Source organism: Cuculus canorus, chromosome 3, assembly GCF_017976375.1.
Source record: "Cuculus canorus isolate bCucCan1 chromosome 3, bCucCan1.pri, whole genome shotgun sequence".
Taxonomy (NCBI): domain Eukaryota; kingdom Metazoa; phylum Chordata; class Aves; order Cuculiformes; family Cuculidae; genus Cuculus; species Cuculus canorus.
The window spans coordinates 110,750,642-110,765,888 of NC_071403.1; the positions used below are offsets into that span (position 1 = coordinate 110,750,642).

Below are 15,247 nucleotides of genomic sequence, written 5' to 3' on the forward strand. Positions count from 1 at the left end.
AGATTTGAATTTTTTTTATCCCCAAGGAAATACGCATGTGTTCTTATAATCCTATGGTCTCTGTAGTTTTCAGTATATAAAATGTTTCAAATTATCAAGAAACAAGTGAACATTAAAGGGCGTCTTTGCTTTGACCTCGTGACTATAAATATCTACATTTATTTGTTAAGTTATACATCTTCAATTAAATTGCGTCAGAAAATGTGTAAGTCCTGGTTTTGCTAAGTGTAGTACAACAGGGTTTACTTAGAAAACAGAAAAAATAGTAATACTTGGAAATAAGACAATTTATGTATTTTGTAAGAATGTTTATACTGTCTAATAAGATTTCAAATTATTTGTGGTGTTTAATATCCTTTCAGGATATCCACAGTCAAGTTTTGAATTAAAAACAAATCTCTCCTGTTACAGGATAGATTCAGGAACAGGAGATGAATGTAAACATTAGGGATGGTGGTGAAATATTTATTAATATTCTTAGCATTGTATAAAAAGCATTTAAGTATCATAAATACCCCATACTGCTAACATAAGAAGTGTCACCACTAGAACCTAAATACTTCTTAGGAAGTAAGGCAGTGATGTTTTTTTTCATTGAGATCCTCTGTATCTTTTCACTTAGTAGCTGTACTGAAGTTTTATGAACAGTGTATTTTACACCCAGTTCAAAGAATCCTGCTACACAATTCCCGTTTGATTTTGTAATATGAAAGAAGCATTTTATTATTTTTATGAAGTGCAGAACAACAGCCGGTGAAGAAAATCAAAACCAAATAGAAGCCAAAATGTCTTCCTCCAGTTGGGCTCAGCTTTGCTTCCATCCTAACAAGGACTTTTGTCCTGTTGACTGCTGTGCTGCTTTATTGATGATTTAGAAGAATTATGGGTATACATTTGATCAACAATTCCAGTATAACCTCTCTTTCTTTGTTGGCAAGTCAGTCCTTTTTCTCAGTGGTTACGATGCCTGCTCAATTGAATTTCATTTTGAAGTGTCTTTTGGGTCAAAACTGAAATTCAGTAATTGTATTGGCTAGGATTGGGATGAAAATGCCCTAGAAATAGCAAGGATAACTTTCTAAAACATTTGCACAAACAATGCAGTATTTGCAGTAGCAATTTACATTAGAATGGTTCTAAGATCTGTGTCTAGTTTACGTGAAGAATTTCCTATGGAATAAAATACTATAGGGTTTGGGGTTTTTTTCCCTTTTATCTGAAGGTAAGGGTGAGAATGAGCAGCATGTATAAAGATTGCACTCAGTGTGACTCATTTCCTTGGGAAACCTTAGCCTTAGCCTTACTACTCTACTTTTTCCTCTGGAAAGGAACATAACAGCAAACCACAAATTCAAGAGTGGCATTAACTTTTCAAAAATCAAGGTGTGATTAATAATGCTTCTTTGATTTAAGAATCTAAGAAAGGAATGCAGGAAATTAAAATAAAAAATCACCAAAAAATGAGAAAAGATAGCTATCTATATAATTTTAAAAGAAACATGGGAGACCTTAAAGTTGAGCTGTATTGTTTCTTTCAAAAGTACCATTTTTACTTAATGTAGCTTTTCACTAAAGATTCTGGGAAACAGGCCTAAGGAAAATAGACACTTATGTGAAATCATTTTAAAAATCCAAAAAGGATGCTGTCCTACTTATTCAACATCTTGATTTCATTTAGATTGCTAAGGATCCATTTCTTCCTCTGCTACTCTTTCAGTCTCTTAAGAAGAAGGTATTGTGTCTACAGCAAAAAAGCAGAATAATAAACAACATACTCCTTTTTTCTTGACTATTTTAAAGCCTGGCTTTTGAAAAGAGAATGTGAGAAAGAAAGAAAAATAATTAGAAGGAAAGAGGAAGACATTTTCTAAGTAACAAGAGAAAAGCTTTTTAGTGAGATACTTTTCTCTAAGGAAAGAGGTGTAATCGTTTATGTGTAGCAATGACTGTCTTGGTGTGAATGTCTGTCACTTACCTAAAATGAAAGGTTCCAAAAACATCGAGGCTTGTGTCTTGCACGGCTTTCAATGCTTAGATAATTTGCTGAGCCAATGAAGCTAAATCAGACAAGGTACCAAGGTCTGACAGGCAAGGCTGCTGGAATAAAATTATTTTATGTAAATACGCACAGAGACAGGACTGAGTAGGAAAAGAGAAATCTGTTATTTGCAAGTTTCCAAGATTTTTTAAAAAATAGATTTGATAATAGGATAAAAAAACCCACAGTATGTTGTAAAAAGAGTAAACAGGTAGTTTTCAGTTGTTAACATAAAAAAGTAGGTTCAAGACATGTACTTGCCTGGAGTCCTCTAAAGACTATTCCTGTTTCACTTCCATGTCAGTTAATCATTTGGATTGATTGTATTTAAAATTTTCTATGCTTAGATCAGCCATGATAGGAACAGAGGTAATTGATTAGTATGTCAGGAATGCTAACAATTATTTCTTCGGTGCTGTTATTTGAATTTTATTAAAAAGTCTTTAATATGTGCTCAGAGGAATTAAAAATCACTGCATTGTGGCCAGCTTTGAACAGTTGCTTTTCAGAGTTCCCATTGTAGAAATAGTGGTGATAATTTGCAAACGGATGCAATCTTCAGCTGTTACCCACTGTAGCTGCCTTCTCTCCTTAGTCAATCAACTGCTGATGCATTCTTCATAATGTTCTTGGACTTCCATAGGATCTGGCTGTGCTTTTCACAAGTAGCGCAAACCCGTGCACACCAACTCCACCTTTTATTACTGAAATAATAAACATATATTACTAGGGCTTTGGGCTAATTTTTCAGTAAGTTGACGTTATTATTATTTATTTCAAATCCTATTTTTTTTTGATGTATAGAGGCTGGGTGAATACTGCCAGTATTACTGGTATGGAAACACGTACATTTCCCTCTTCCGTCAGTAGTTTACCTGCATTTTTATTCTATCATGAGTTCTCACATGGTCCTCTGTCACCTTTGATTTACAAAATATAAGTTTTAAGCAAGATCAGTGCTGTTCCTCACAAACTCCTGTGTTCTTTTCACTTGTTGTCTACAGTATAACTTCATGGTTTTGTCCATAAATTAAATGCAATTTAATCAATATGTAAACAAGAAAAGCTGCTTTTACATACAAAGATCACCTTGAACACAAGCTTGCAGCATTCTCTACTCAAATGCCTTCAGAAAGCCACAACTGTTCCTAGCAGAATTATTGTTGCAGCTGACAACTAAGAACAAAATAAAACAAAATGAGGATTTTTATTTCATTTAGAAAACATTTTCAGTGTTAATTTTAACACATAAAATACTCAAATAAATTATGTGAGGTTGTAGGATTAGTTTTAGCTTACACCCAGCTCTTCTGGCCTTTAGACAGATTAAATGCTTTCTTCTGAAAACACAGCAATTGCTCCCTGTTTTGTGCCGAGTTATAGATTTTCTATCTGTTTTGAATTTTTTCAATAAATTTTTTCTGTTATAAGGAAGTTGTTCTCAGCAGTCATATGAGGTTAAAAAAATCTTCCTAGGCCACAGAAAAGGTAAGGCTGTCAATGGATGAAAAAAATCCAAAATTATGAATTTCTGTAGTTCATCTTCTTTTTTTGTTGATATAAAAAGACTGCAAATTATCAGGATAATGAATTCTCTTTTTTCAATATAGCAAAATACTACCAGCAATAAATTTTAATAAACAAATGTGCAAATTATTCTGGATGTGTTTGTAATATTAAATAGTTTGAGGCTATTGGTATAAATAAAAAACAATTCAAAGAGTTTTTTGCAAGCTCTTTGGGTTGTTTCTGGAGGTGTGTGCTTTGTTTTGTGTAGGAGATTTTGGTATTCTTCTGTCAGTTTCATTTCAGGGTATTTCTGAATGGAAATACTTTGTGGAATTTAACAATAGCAGAGTTAAACTCTTCTGTGCATGTGTAGCAAGGGAAGGAACAGAATATAGGCTATATATGTATTTCAATTCTCATCAGCCTAGGTAACCAGGAAACCTAGAATGTTACAGCACCTCATAGGTGTATGGAAACATTGGGCTTAGATAACGTTTTCTTTGGTCCCCAAGTTATTTTGTTCAACTATGTTATATTCTTTTATATTTCCTAATAAATAAATCAATTTTTTATCTCAAATTCAACATTCTGATTCCCAGCCAGAAGTAAAACTTAAAAAAGTACCAAAATCAAACCTCAATTCATCTTTCTGCCATCTTCTAAAAGTATTATTGTGACCATTTAATGATTTTGTTTTCCATGCAAAGTTCATATTTTATGTTCCAATTTCTTTTAAATTGGAAAAGGATGCTGTTTTAAAGCCTTTGTTTATTATCGTAGGTAGACAGGCCACAATAGTAGTGACCTTGTTTTTAATGTACATGCTGTCATATTTAATTTTACTTGATTATATACTATGGAAAGGATATATATAAAATAGTATTCTATTGATACGATTTTGCGAGATATTCTTTTTTGCTCTTTTAAAATTTGGAATAACTAATAATTACTGAGGGAAAGCTTTTTTTTTTAATTTATGTCAATGAGAATCCGTCCTCAGGGGTGATTATGATAGAATGGAATCTCCTTACTCTATTTGCTCCCAGGGCATGTCTGGTCATACCATAGTTTTACTGGCTAATGTTTCTTCAAGGACTTTTGAATGATTATTTTTTTTGTCATTGTTGTTATCATTGCTTTGAATGTTCATAAAGCTGGTTTACCAAATCTTGTCTTCTGTATTGCAAACCTTGAAGTTTTATCAATAATCCAGCAGATAGCATGAAACATTGTATTAAGCATAAAATAACTGTTAAATAAAGAATTGTGGAGTGAAAAGTTTTTTAGATTAATGTTATTGTAAATATTTGAAAGTAAAAGTGACAAAATCATAAGTAGGTATTTTGTTACATTCTTACATTTATCTAGATCAGTCTAGTTCTTTAGAAGTTTAGACCCAGTCAGGTATTTTCCATCATTTGTAAAAAGAACAATTAAGGTTGGAAAAGACCTCTAAGATCATCAGATCCAAATAGTGTGTAATGCACAGCAGGGACTGATTTTAAAACGTGGAGCCATATACCAAATCAAACCATTTTTTTAAGGTTTTTTGGAAAATGTATATTCTGAATGCTTTTACTAATGCTGTATTAATCCAAAAACTTATGTTTGCAGTGCAAGTCGAGTGTGGAGGGGGAAACGTTTTCATTGCAGTACTTAATATAAATGTTATTCTAACTCTTCTTCCTATGGAGTTAACATACATGTTATGGAACTCTTTCTGGCCAATTTTTGCAGTATTATGAATGACAATCTACCTGAAAACAGTGAGCAGGGAGTAAGTTAGGAGAAAAAAAAGGAATCTCTGCATATTTCAATGACTGTTTAAGAACCGAGACAGAAATGCCTACTTTCAGAAAATGACTTCCAGACCTTCTGTCTTTTCACACCTTCTGTGTTCAAATGTTGTTTCAATTGCTTCAGCAACTTATTCTGGAAGGGAATGCCTTTTAGCCCCACAAGAGTATCTTGGTTGCAGAATGACCATTTTATGAACTCAGTGCTGAAAAAGCAGTAGAACAGTTGAAGCCTATTAAATCATCTGAGCATGTAAATTTTGTCAGGAGTTCAGAGGGTGTTTGTAATCTTTTTTCTTTGGAGAGGAGGAGTCTTATAGTCTCTAAACTTGTTTCCTTTTCAATTTGGAATTCTAAAGAAAATGAATTCTTCCCTATAGCAAATAGGTACAAACTATGTATGTGTGTGAATACATAACTGGCATCTGCTGGGAGGAAGTTATTAGACTTGACACGTTGATCTTTTTAATTTGATTATGGAACTCTTTTTACCAGGACACGTGGCATCTGATTCTATGTCTTCAATAATATAGTTAAAATAATATAAACCGCTTCAGTGACAATCCATGATGTTCATGAGGTGTGCCCTGCACAGAACAGTCTGTACACCTGGAGTGACTAGGATAACTGCCAAGAATAAGCAAAAACTGTTAAAATCAGGCTTGTCAGAAGGAATTTGCTTAAACACAGTTCATGCAGTAGCTAAACACAAAGTGAGCTTAGGCATTGTACTCTGGGTCATCACACTTTCTCAAAGGTGAGGAGAAAATGCTTGCCTTTTGTCTTTTGTATTAGATCAGTAACTGACTTTTAACAACCAATTTACTGTATATTATGAATGTCTGAACTACCTTCTTTGGAAGAATCCTGAGGAGCTCAGTCTTCTACACTAAGTGCAGCATTGCTAAGATGATCTGTGAAATGGATCTGAAGCCTCTTCCCTTTCCCTGCTCTCTGAAATCCTTTCTTCCTATCAATGAAGCATCCTCTAAGTGTGGCTTATTTAAACTTTCTTCTTCCTGCTTAGTAAATCCAAACTGTGTCCAAACCCTGCTTGTGTTTCCAAATTAATTTCTCTTCCCTGTTTTTTTTTCCTTCTTTTTTTTTACATGCTAGTCTGACTGTATTAGTTCACAGCTCAGTTTCTGAAATTTACTTGTATTTTATTTCCCTGACAAAGAAATATACTCATCATTTTCCTTCCCCTGAAAAGTTATGCAACAAATTGCTATCATAATTTACATTCCCTTCACTTTACAATGACAAATACCTTATTTCAAATTTAGTCACTTGCTTGTTGTTTTATTTTGCCGTGGTCCTGTCATTAATAAACTGTGTGGTACAGCCCCTTGTGCCTTAAGTATGTTCCACTTCGATTTAGTTTGCTTTTTTAATCAGTCATCTTTGAATCCCCTTTTACACACTTTTTGTCTTTGGGTTTTGTTCTGCTTGTTGTTTACAGATTGCCCACACCAAAATTAATAGCATACCTCTCCAGATGGTGGTTGTAACTGTTGTTAGGATCTGAAAGAATAAAAGAGAAATTATTCAAATACTTCTAGTTTACAAACACTGTCATTAGTGGATAGATTCCTAGTTATAGCTCTCTGAATTGTAGCTAGAGTCCTTACTATTTGTTTGATGGCTTTCTGTTAATCCTATTAACATTATTAGTAATTACTGCGTATTCTTTATGTTAAGACTACAGAGGTAAGACTATTGAGGAACATTAGAAACTCAAAATAATAAACCTAGATAGAATTCTTCAGATTTGTATTTTGAATAAAATTTATGCTTTTAGTTTGTACTAGTGCTCTTAGAAATGGGTTTTAATGCTTTATGTAGTTAGTATGCATGCAAAATAATAGAATCCCAATTCAAATATATGTAATTTGCTATAAAACTGAGTGAACTTACCTAGTAGGATCTCAAATAAGAGCTTTTTTCTGCTGATATAAGTTTCTTCTGTAATGGTTTGGATGAGGAACTAGATATGTGGTCTTTGGGTACTGAGTAATTATAATATTGTAGAACTGCAATGTGATCTTCATAAAGCATAAAACTGTTGTCCTGAAATTAAATAAGAGTAAGCATGAAGTCCCAATGTTAAGAACTCTGAAAGACAGGTAAATGAGATACAAATAGAAAAAGTTTTTTCTTACTTTAAGAAAACTTCAAAGTTTATAAAAAGCACATAAGGAAGTCTTCAAGTGGGATATATTTGGTGTGGGTTTTTTTGTAGCTAACCCTTTTTCTTCCTTTTGATTAAAAAACCTGGTTCCTCTTGCCATCAAATTTGATATTTTATCATTTATTTGAATTTCTATGTCTTACATACATATCAATAAAGAGCTTTGATGGTTTTAAAAGATCATCACTTCAGATAATTAATCTTGAAGTCATTATACTGATGTCTAGTGTAGTTTATCTGTGTACAAAAGATATTAATTCATACCTTGGGAGGCAGAGAGAAGGGGAAAGGATAGTTAACAAGACTAATTCCTGATCACTGAAGCTAGCTTGTGTTAAAGCTGTGCTTCAGCTATTGTGACAAGCAGGTGTGCTCTGAGTCATGAGCTGTTTTCACAGGGAAGTGCATATGGCCTGCCAAAAGAGATTACTCTATTTTCTACAAAATTAGCCCTTGCTGAAAAGGACAAGGCATGTGCTCAGACTTAGTCCTGTCTCCAAAAATACACCACTACTTCTTACAATGATTGTGACTTGCTCGTATTGTGTTACATAGATTTTGTTAATTCTTGTTTGTAATTGGATAAAGAATTTTAGAAATTACTGGTTTATGTAGATAAAATTTTATTCTGAGTTGCAATGTCAGAAAAACTGTTGCAGAGCTAAGATGATTATTAATATCTACATCAAGGTGCAATTGGTTTGCCATCAGTTATTTTGTACGTTGCCTCTGTACTTGTCAGGCTGAGTTTGCATTTCAGCAACTAACAGCATGACGCTTTGGGACTTGCTATATTTTTAGCCTGCTGTTTTGTCCCTTTGTTTTACTGGTGCAACTGCAGAGTATAAATGGAATATTACAGGAGGATCTTTGGAGAGCTTACCATTCATTGCTTTGACATTAGAATCATAGAATGGTCTGAGTTGGAAGGTACCGGGAAGGTCATCAAATCCAATATACCTGCAGTGAGAAAGGGACATCCTGAACTAGATCAGGTTGCTCAGAGGCCCATCCAACCTGAACTTGAGTGTTTCCAGGGATGGGCATGTACTACCTCTCTGGGCAACCTGATCCAGTGTTTCACTATCCTCAGCATAAAATGTTTTTTCCTAATACCTAGTCTAACCCTCTTTCAGTTTAAAATCATTACCCTTTGTCCTGTCGCTACAGGCCCTGCTTGAAAGATTTTTCCCGTCTTTCTTATAAGCCCCCTTTAAGTATTGAAAGGCTACAGTAATGTCTCCTTGGAGTCTTCTCTTCTTCAAGCTGAACAACCCCAACTCACTCAACCTCTCTTCACAGGGGAGGTGTTACAGGCCTTTGATAATTTTTGTGGCCCTCCTCTGGACCCACTCCAACATGTCCATGTCATTCCTGTGCCGAGGGCTCCAGAGCTGGGTGTGGTATTCCAGGTATAGTCTCACAAGAGCAGAGTAGAGGGGCAGAACCACCTCTCTCAACCTGCTGGCTGCACTTCTTTTGATGCAGCCTGGGATACAGTTGGCAAATTGAAAAGTATGTTTCAAGAAATCCCTTTTGCCCTGCTCATTGTAGGAGACCATTGTAGTTAGCCGTAGCATTGACAGTTGTACAACTGAGAAATTACTGGATTTCCCTTTGGACTTTCTCTAGAGTGACTCTGAACTAGAAGGCTGACCTGAAATGCTAAGTTATAATCCGGGATCACTGTTATTGTGGAGCATAGGATCACAAGCTGGAAAGGACCATAGGTCTCTATCCCAACTCCCTGCTCAAAGCTTTGAGGCCGGACACATTTTGCAGGACTTAATCTGTTTGGGTCCTTGCACCCTACAAAGGCAGAGACTAGGCAACCTTGCTAGGCTGTCCCCTGAACGAAAAAGCTTTCTTTTATATTCTGTCTGAACTACTCTTGTTTCAACTTGCATGAATTATCCCTTGTTGTCCTGCATGTACCAGTATGAAGAGTCTACCTGTCATTTTGACGCACTCCCCACAGTTACTGGGCGGGTTGCTGTTAGGCACCCCTGAAGCCTTTTAGGCACTCTGAAAGCCTTCCCTTCTCCAAACTGATCATGCCCAGCTTCTACAGACTTTCTTAACAGGGAAAGTCCTCCAGCCATCTTGGTGGCCCCTGCAGAGCACCCTCCAGTTAGGCTGTCTTTCATATTGGGGGACCAAAACTGGATGCAGTCAGTCACTTGTTAATCCATTAGATTAAGAGGTCAACTGGATTGCAGGTTGAGCAAAATTATATTTGACTACGTTTCATAAATGGGGCTTGACTTAATGTTGTTTTGGTCATTCCCTTGCCATCAAAATGTCCTAATTTACAATGGAAATTATTGTATGAAACAATGTAGTTGATTTTAAACAGCACTGAAATAGAGAAGAGCAGTGTAACTTGGACAGGGCAGGTGCATGCACATGCCAGTGCTCCTAGATGTAGAATGAATGTGTAGTGCAAAAATATACAGTCGTTGAAAAAGGTGCTTTCCTTTCCTTCTAGTAATACTGTCTCCAACTATTTTGGTTATCTTTTCTGGCCTATGATATCCGCACTATACATACAGAGGGAGTATTAGGAATAATAGCATTAGCTATTATTCCTAATAATAGCTAATTAATTAATAATAAATAATTATTTAATAATAGCATTAGCTATTATTGGGTCTTGTTGCTACCCATATTGCCTTTCACAGAAAAAATAGCCAATATTCAAATTTGGATTTGCAGTACTTTCAGTAGTAGAAGAAGAAGAATAATAAAATTTGCTTGAATATGCCTTTAGTACTATAAAAGGTAAGACTGAGTGAAGCAAGCTTTGGGTGCTGCTCTTTGTGTTACAAGTAAAGAAATTTGACATGGTAAATGAGTGTGCCACCAGTGAATATGAAGTGATTTACAGGCACCAATTTACTCCTGCAGTCCTGATTAAATACAGAAGTGTTGAACTGATATTTTTCTTCAGGTGCTTATGCAATAAAATCAGAATTTCCATTCATTTAAAAGAACATGTGAAACTCTCATAAGTGGAACTGCGTTAAACAAGGAGAAAAGTGGCTGCAGAATAGCAGTATGTTCAAAGAAAGGAGATAGTGGGTAGTAACTGGTTTGTATCTTCAAAAACTAGTACAACTCTGCAAATCAAAAGTATATCATTAAAGACAAAAGTTACATTACACTTTTTTTTAAGAAAACAAGTATTCATTAAATACTCTTTAGCAATTGATGCATAATCGTGTCTGGACATGATTTAGGTATTAATTGAAAACTGGGAAGCGTTGCCTGAATTTAAGAATTGCAGAAAGCAGGCTTTTCACATGAAAGCAAAATATAAGCCAAGGCATTTGAAAGAGCTTCCTCAGTTGTAAATGTATAAATGCTATAGCAGCACCTTTCTGGACACTTAGAAGAGCACAAGCAGGAGCTCAATGACAGGGTGCTGGATTTTAATTCAGCTGCTTCTCAGACACTAAAAAATATTATGGTTTGTTGCCATCTAGTGGTGAATCAATTTTAAATACTCTTGTTCAGAATTTTAATAAACCAGTCCTCTAGCTTTGCAGCGCAAAACTGAATTACCAAACAGTTTGGGGGAAAAATAATTATGTGTATTTTTTTCTCTTTTGCACTAGTAGTATTTTTTACAGGAGCATAACATCTGTGAAGGTAATTTCCCTCTTGCCTTTTCTTTGTCTTTCTTTAAGACAAGACAATTTTTGATGTTAACAATTTCTTTTTAGTAGCCAATTTTAATGTGTGTGTCATTAATATGTATTTTTTTTTAATGTCCAAGTCCTTAGTAGTAAAGCAGTGCGTTTATTTCTTAGGCAGAAATTTATAAATTTTAAAAACTACATGTTTCCAAGATACAATATGTTGTCTAAAATATCTTTGAAATATACATCAATTCTAAAAGCAATTCTTCTTCCTTAGTATCTGTGACTCATGAGAAATTTGACAGCAGTATGCTGGCTCTCTTGCTTAAGTCTTTATTACTAAATTGCCTTGGTAATAACATTTTTTTTTTGGTATCTATCTCTGAGCAATGTTTAAAATGTTATGAGAAAATTATTCTGTCACAAGTGGAAACAATTAATAAGGGTTAGTAGGAAGCAGTGTAGTAGAAGAACCGTGGCAAGTCACGTCTTGAATGAGATGAGTCCACATGGTTTGTGAGACCTGGTAGACTTCTAAGATCTACTAAAGTCCCTAACAAATGAAAAACTGAAATTTTGTTTGTATTAGAGAAATAATTAAGTGTATTACTGGCAGATGTAAGCATTTGTATATCTTGTTTCTTTGTGATTCTTTTCCTTAATTGGGAAATGGACTATAAAATGTTTTTTTGCAATGATTTTGTCTTTACCTTTTGTTTCTTTCATCAAAGTGTCATTTTTTTCATATCTGACCATTTCAGCTAGCAGTTCCTTGAATTTTCAGTGTTGACATAGACATCTACTCTTTTTTTAAATTACCATAGCTATTTCTTCTATTTAATTTTTAGATTTCATCAAGATAACAGATAAGCATAATACAACAAAACCTATCTAAACTCACTCTTCAGCATGCCACCATCCATCCATTAACATTGAACATTGTATCAGGATGGTATTGGGTTAATGTATGTAATGGTTTGTTTCATTTTCAGGTATTTGGAGTGGATGACAGCCAGGATTATAATAGGCCTGTTATCAACGAGAACCAGAAAGATTTAGTAAAAGATTGGGCTATAAATTCTGCTGCAGTAGTGCTGGAAGAAAAAAGACCACTGAGTACAACTGGATTTCTTGACGCAGAGGTAGAATTTAATTTTTGATGGTCTTCTTTCTTCTTCCAGTAAGAGAGAGCACTAATTAACTGACCAGTAAGTGTAAAACAGCAAACAAAACCCTGTCTAGAAAACATTAGCTCAGATCTGGAAGTATTTTATTTTTCTTAGGCCTTTATTGCTTTATCAAAACTTCTCTGTCGGATTCAGGCACCCTGAAGGTGTTTTAAACTTACTTACCTTTCCATGTGCACTAACATCAGTGTATTGCAAGTTCTTTGCAACATTCTATTTGCAGCACATATAAACTTCTTGTAAGTTATGCAGCAGAACTGGGGAAAACCTGATTGTTTTATAGCCCAAACAAGTAACTATATTAAAATTCAGAATTAAGTTGCATGCATTAATGTGTGATACAAAGTCAACTAGGAAAAAAAATTGGTGGATAATACATTTCATATTTTTTTCTGAAGCCAGAGGACTTCAGGCTTTTACATTCAGGGTTTGAGTTCTCAAGTGAGCAGCCAGTAATGAGAAATCACTTATGTTAATTGTCTCAGAAGCAGGACAATTTAAACAGCTGCTGAATGATTAGGTGAAGGAAAATGCTTGCTCTTTATATATGACTCAGAATATGCAAATCTTCGAAGACATTCTGATATCATTGTGATGGGTAAACTATAACTTGAAATGTGTTGGGAACAGAACGGGTTCATGCTGGAGTAGAATTAATCTGGTAACAGTAATAAAGAATGCCACAGTTACTTCTGCTTGCCATGGCAAACTTTCTGAAGTAAGATCCTGTAAATTAGCAGACTTCATAAATAAATTTTCTGGACTATAAAGAGCTTAAAATACCGGCTTTGTGTGCCTGCCATGCAAATGTATCATTTTTAGTATGTAGGAATCTGTTTCTGTTAGAGAGGTTGTGCCTTATCATGGTTCTGTTTTAGCTATTGTGCAATCTTGATACACTAAGTATATTACTATATCTAGATTAGTATCTTTGAATAGTTTCTCTAAGGTAGCTACTTCAAGTGAAGTTATTGCCATACAGCATGGGCATCTCGTGTGGAAGAATTTGAAAAACTTCACCTTTCTCCTTCATGTGAATATATAACCACAATCTATCTCTTTCTTCTTTTTCTTGCCTGTTGCAGCATTCAGCTCTTTTGTCTTTATCAGTTTTCAGAATTATTAAAAGTATCTATATTTTTCCCTTTCTATAATTTCATAAGCAGTAGAAGAATGCATGATTTATTTTATGAACATAAGTGAGCTTTCCAGGTATCGTGTTTTGCAAATAACAGGGTTTGATTTTATAAGACTGAGACAACTTATGCAATCATAAGACTAGTGTAAGAATCCTTCCAGCAATGGCATAATCAGTTTGATTTAGGTTGAAGTTACAAGAATGATGCTTTTTTAATATTGTGGATGCTTTTTGCTCAATAAAATGATCTTTGTTATTGGGAAGGAATTGGGTTATTTGTCATAGTCTAAATTTACAAGAGTATTAGAAGGCATAATACGGAAAAATTAAAAATGGGTGGGTAAAGGAGCAAAACTGACATAAGCAATGTGGATATAGAAGGAATTAGTGTAAGAAGTGTTGAGGATGGATGAGGATGGAAAAATGATTTCCAGAGAAAGTTAAAAATAGAAGTTGTTTGATATGTATGTAGAAGTAAAATAGAAGCTACTTCAGAAAAAGAGGTGTGTTTTGTAGTATCGTAATGGGAGAACAATCATGAGGATAACTATTGATAGAAGATTGTAGTATTTAAAGTCTTATTACCGAAACGTACACTCAGTTTGTTTTATACATTAGGAAATGGAGAGACAAATGTATTTGATTTGTAAAGTATGTGGTATTGTATTCACATTATGTACGACTTTTTTACTTGTGGTTTTTGGAAGACTTACTGCATTACTGAGCTGCATGTCATAAGCTGATAAACCTTGCTGAAGATCTTGGCTAAATATTCAGGTAACCTCAGGCTAATTTGGTGTTCCCAGGCTTGCATCTGCTCAGATTGTGAGTGGTCCTTGTTCCAGTTGCCCTGTTGATGATTTAGCAAAATGGGGTGAATTCAGAACATTATTGACATAGAAAAAACAGAGAATAAAAATTTAAGATATTTCAATTCAGGAAGCTGGAAAAGGTGACTTGGAGTTGAAGGACTATTCTCTTAACTTTACAGGGCTTTTGAAGTACCATGAATAACAAGCTTGGAAAGGACCTAAAATGTTTTTCTTATAAAGGAACTCTAAGCTTTTCCTTTGATGTGACAAGCTTTAGTACTTTAAAGCAGTGTATGTCTTGAAGCTAGATAAAATTCAGTGAGAATGTCTGACACAGTTGGATTGAGCTTGCATGCATTGGTTCTTACCTTGTCAATGATTACAGATAGGCGATAAATATACTAAATCCATCTATTTAAAATATTTAAATGTTTTTATTTTCTATGTTATAAGCTGCCACTTGCCAACCAAGGTAAGTGTGATTTAAGAGCGAAAATTAAATACAGTAGAGAATGAAGCTAATATTGTTGTTGTTCTTATTATTTCTTCATGTTATATGAGTTTGATTAATAAAAATGTAGTAGACCTTTTGGGCTATGATTTACCCATCCAGATTCCATTTAATTTTCAGTGGCCGTTTATCTATGCTGGACACAGTTCTTAAATAATGTACATGGTTTATCAACATTGTCTTTGAAGTGCTTCTTAAGGACATACCTGGTTTTTGTTTAGTTTGTGGGATTTTAAAAAATTTTTGTTAAAACTACAGCGCAGTAGAAAATTCTGCATCTGCAGGGTCTTCAGTGCCATTGACTACAAAGTTCCTTTTCATGTTTTGAATGCTTGTTTCATGTCTTCCCCACTGAAGATAGAATAAATAGTGCTGCTGACATTCTGGGTACTGAATAACTTCATTCATGTAAATATTTGCTATA

The 15,247-nt window shown here is 34.5% G+C and overlaps 1 protein-coding gene across 6 annotated transcripts in view; it reads left to right on the forward strand.

The window, feature by feature from the left end:
- The window catches only part of CEP170 (centrosomal protein 170), a 93,217-nt gene that overhangs the window by 50,180 nt on the left and 27,790 nt on the right, over positions 1 to 15,247 (forward strand). For 5 of the 6 annotated variants that reach the window (XM_054061990.1, XM_054061987.1, XM_054061989.1 and 2 more), the window contains exon 10: positions 12,168 to 12,317. The exons of the other annotated variant lie outside the window; for it this stretch is intronic. In XM_054061990.1, coding sequence (XP_053917965.1) covers positions 12,168 to 12,317 — 150 coding nt within the window. The remainder of the gene's footprint in view (positions 1 to 12,167; positions 12,318 to 15,247) is intronic. 6 annotated transcript variants of the gene reach the window in all.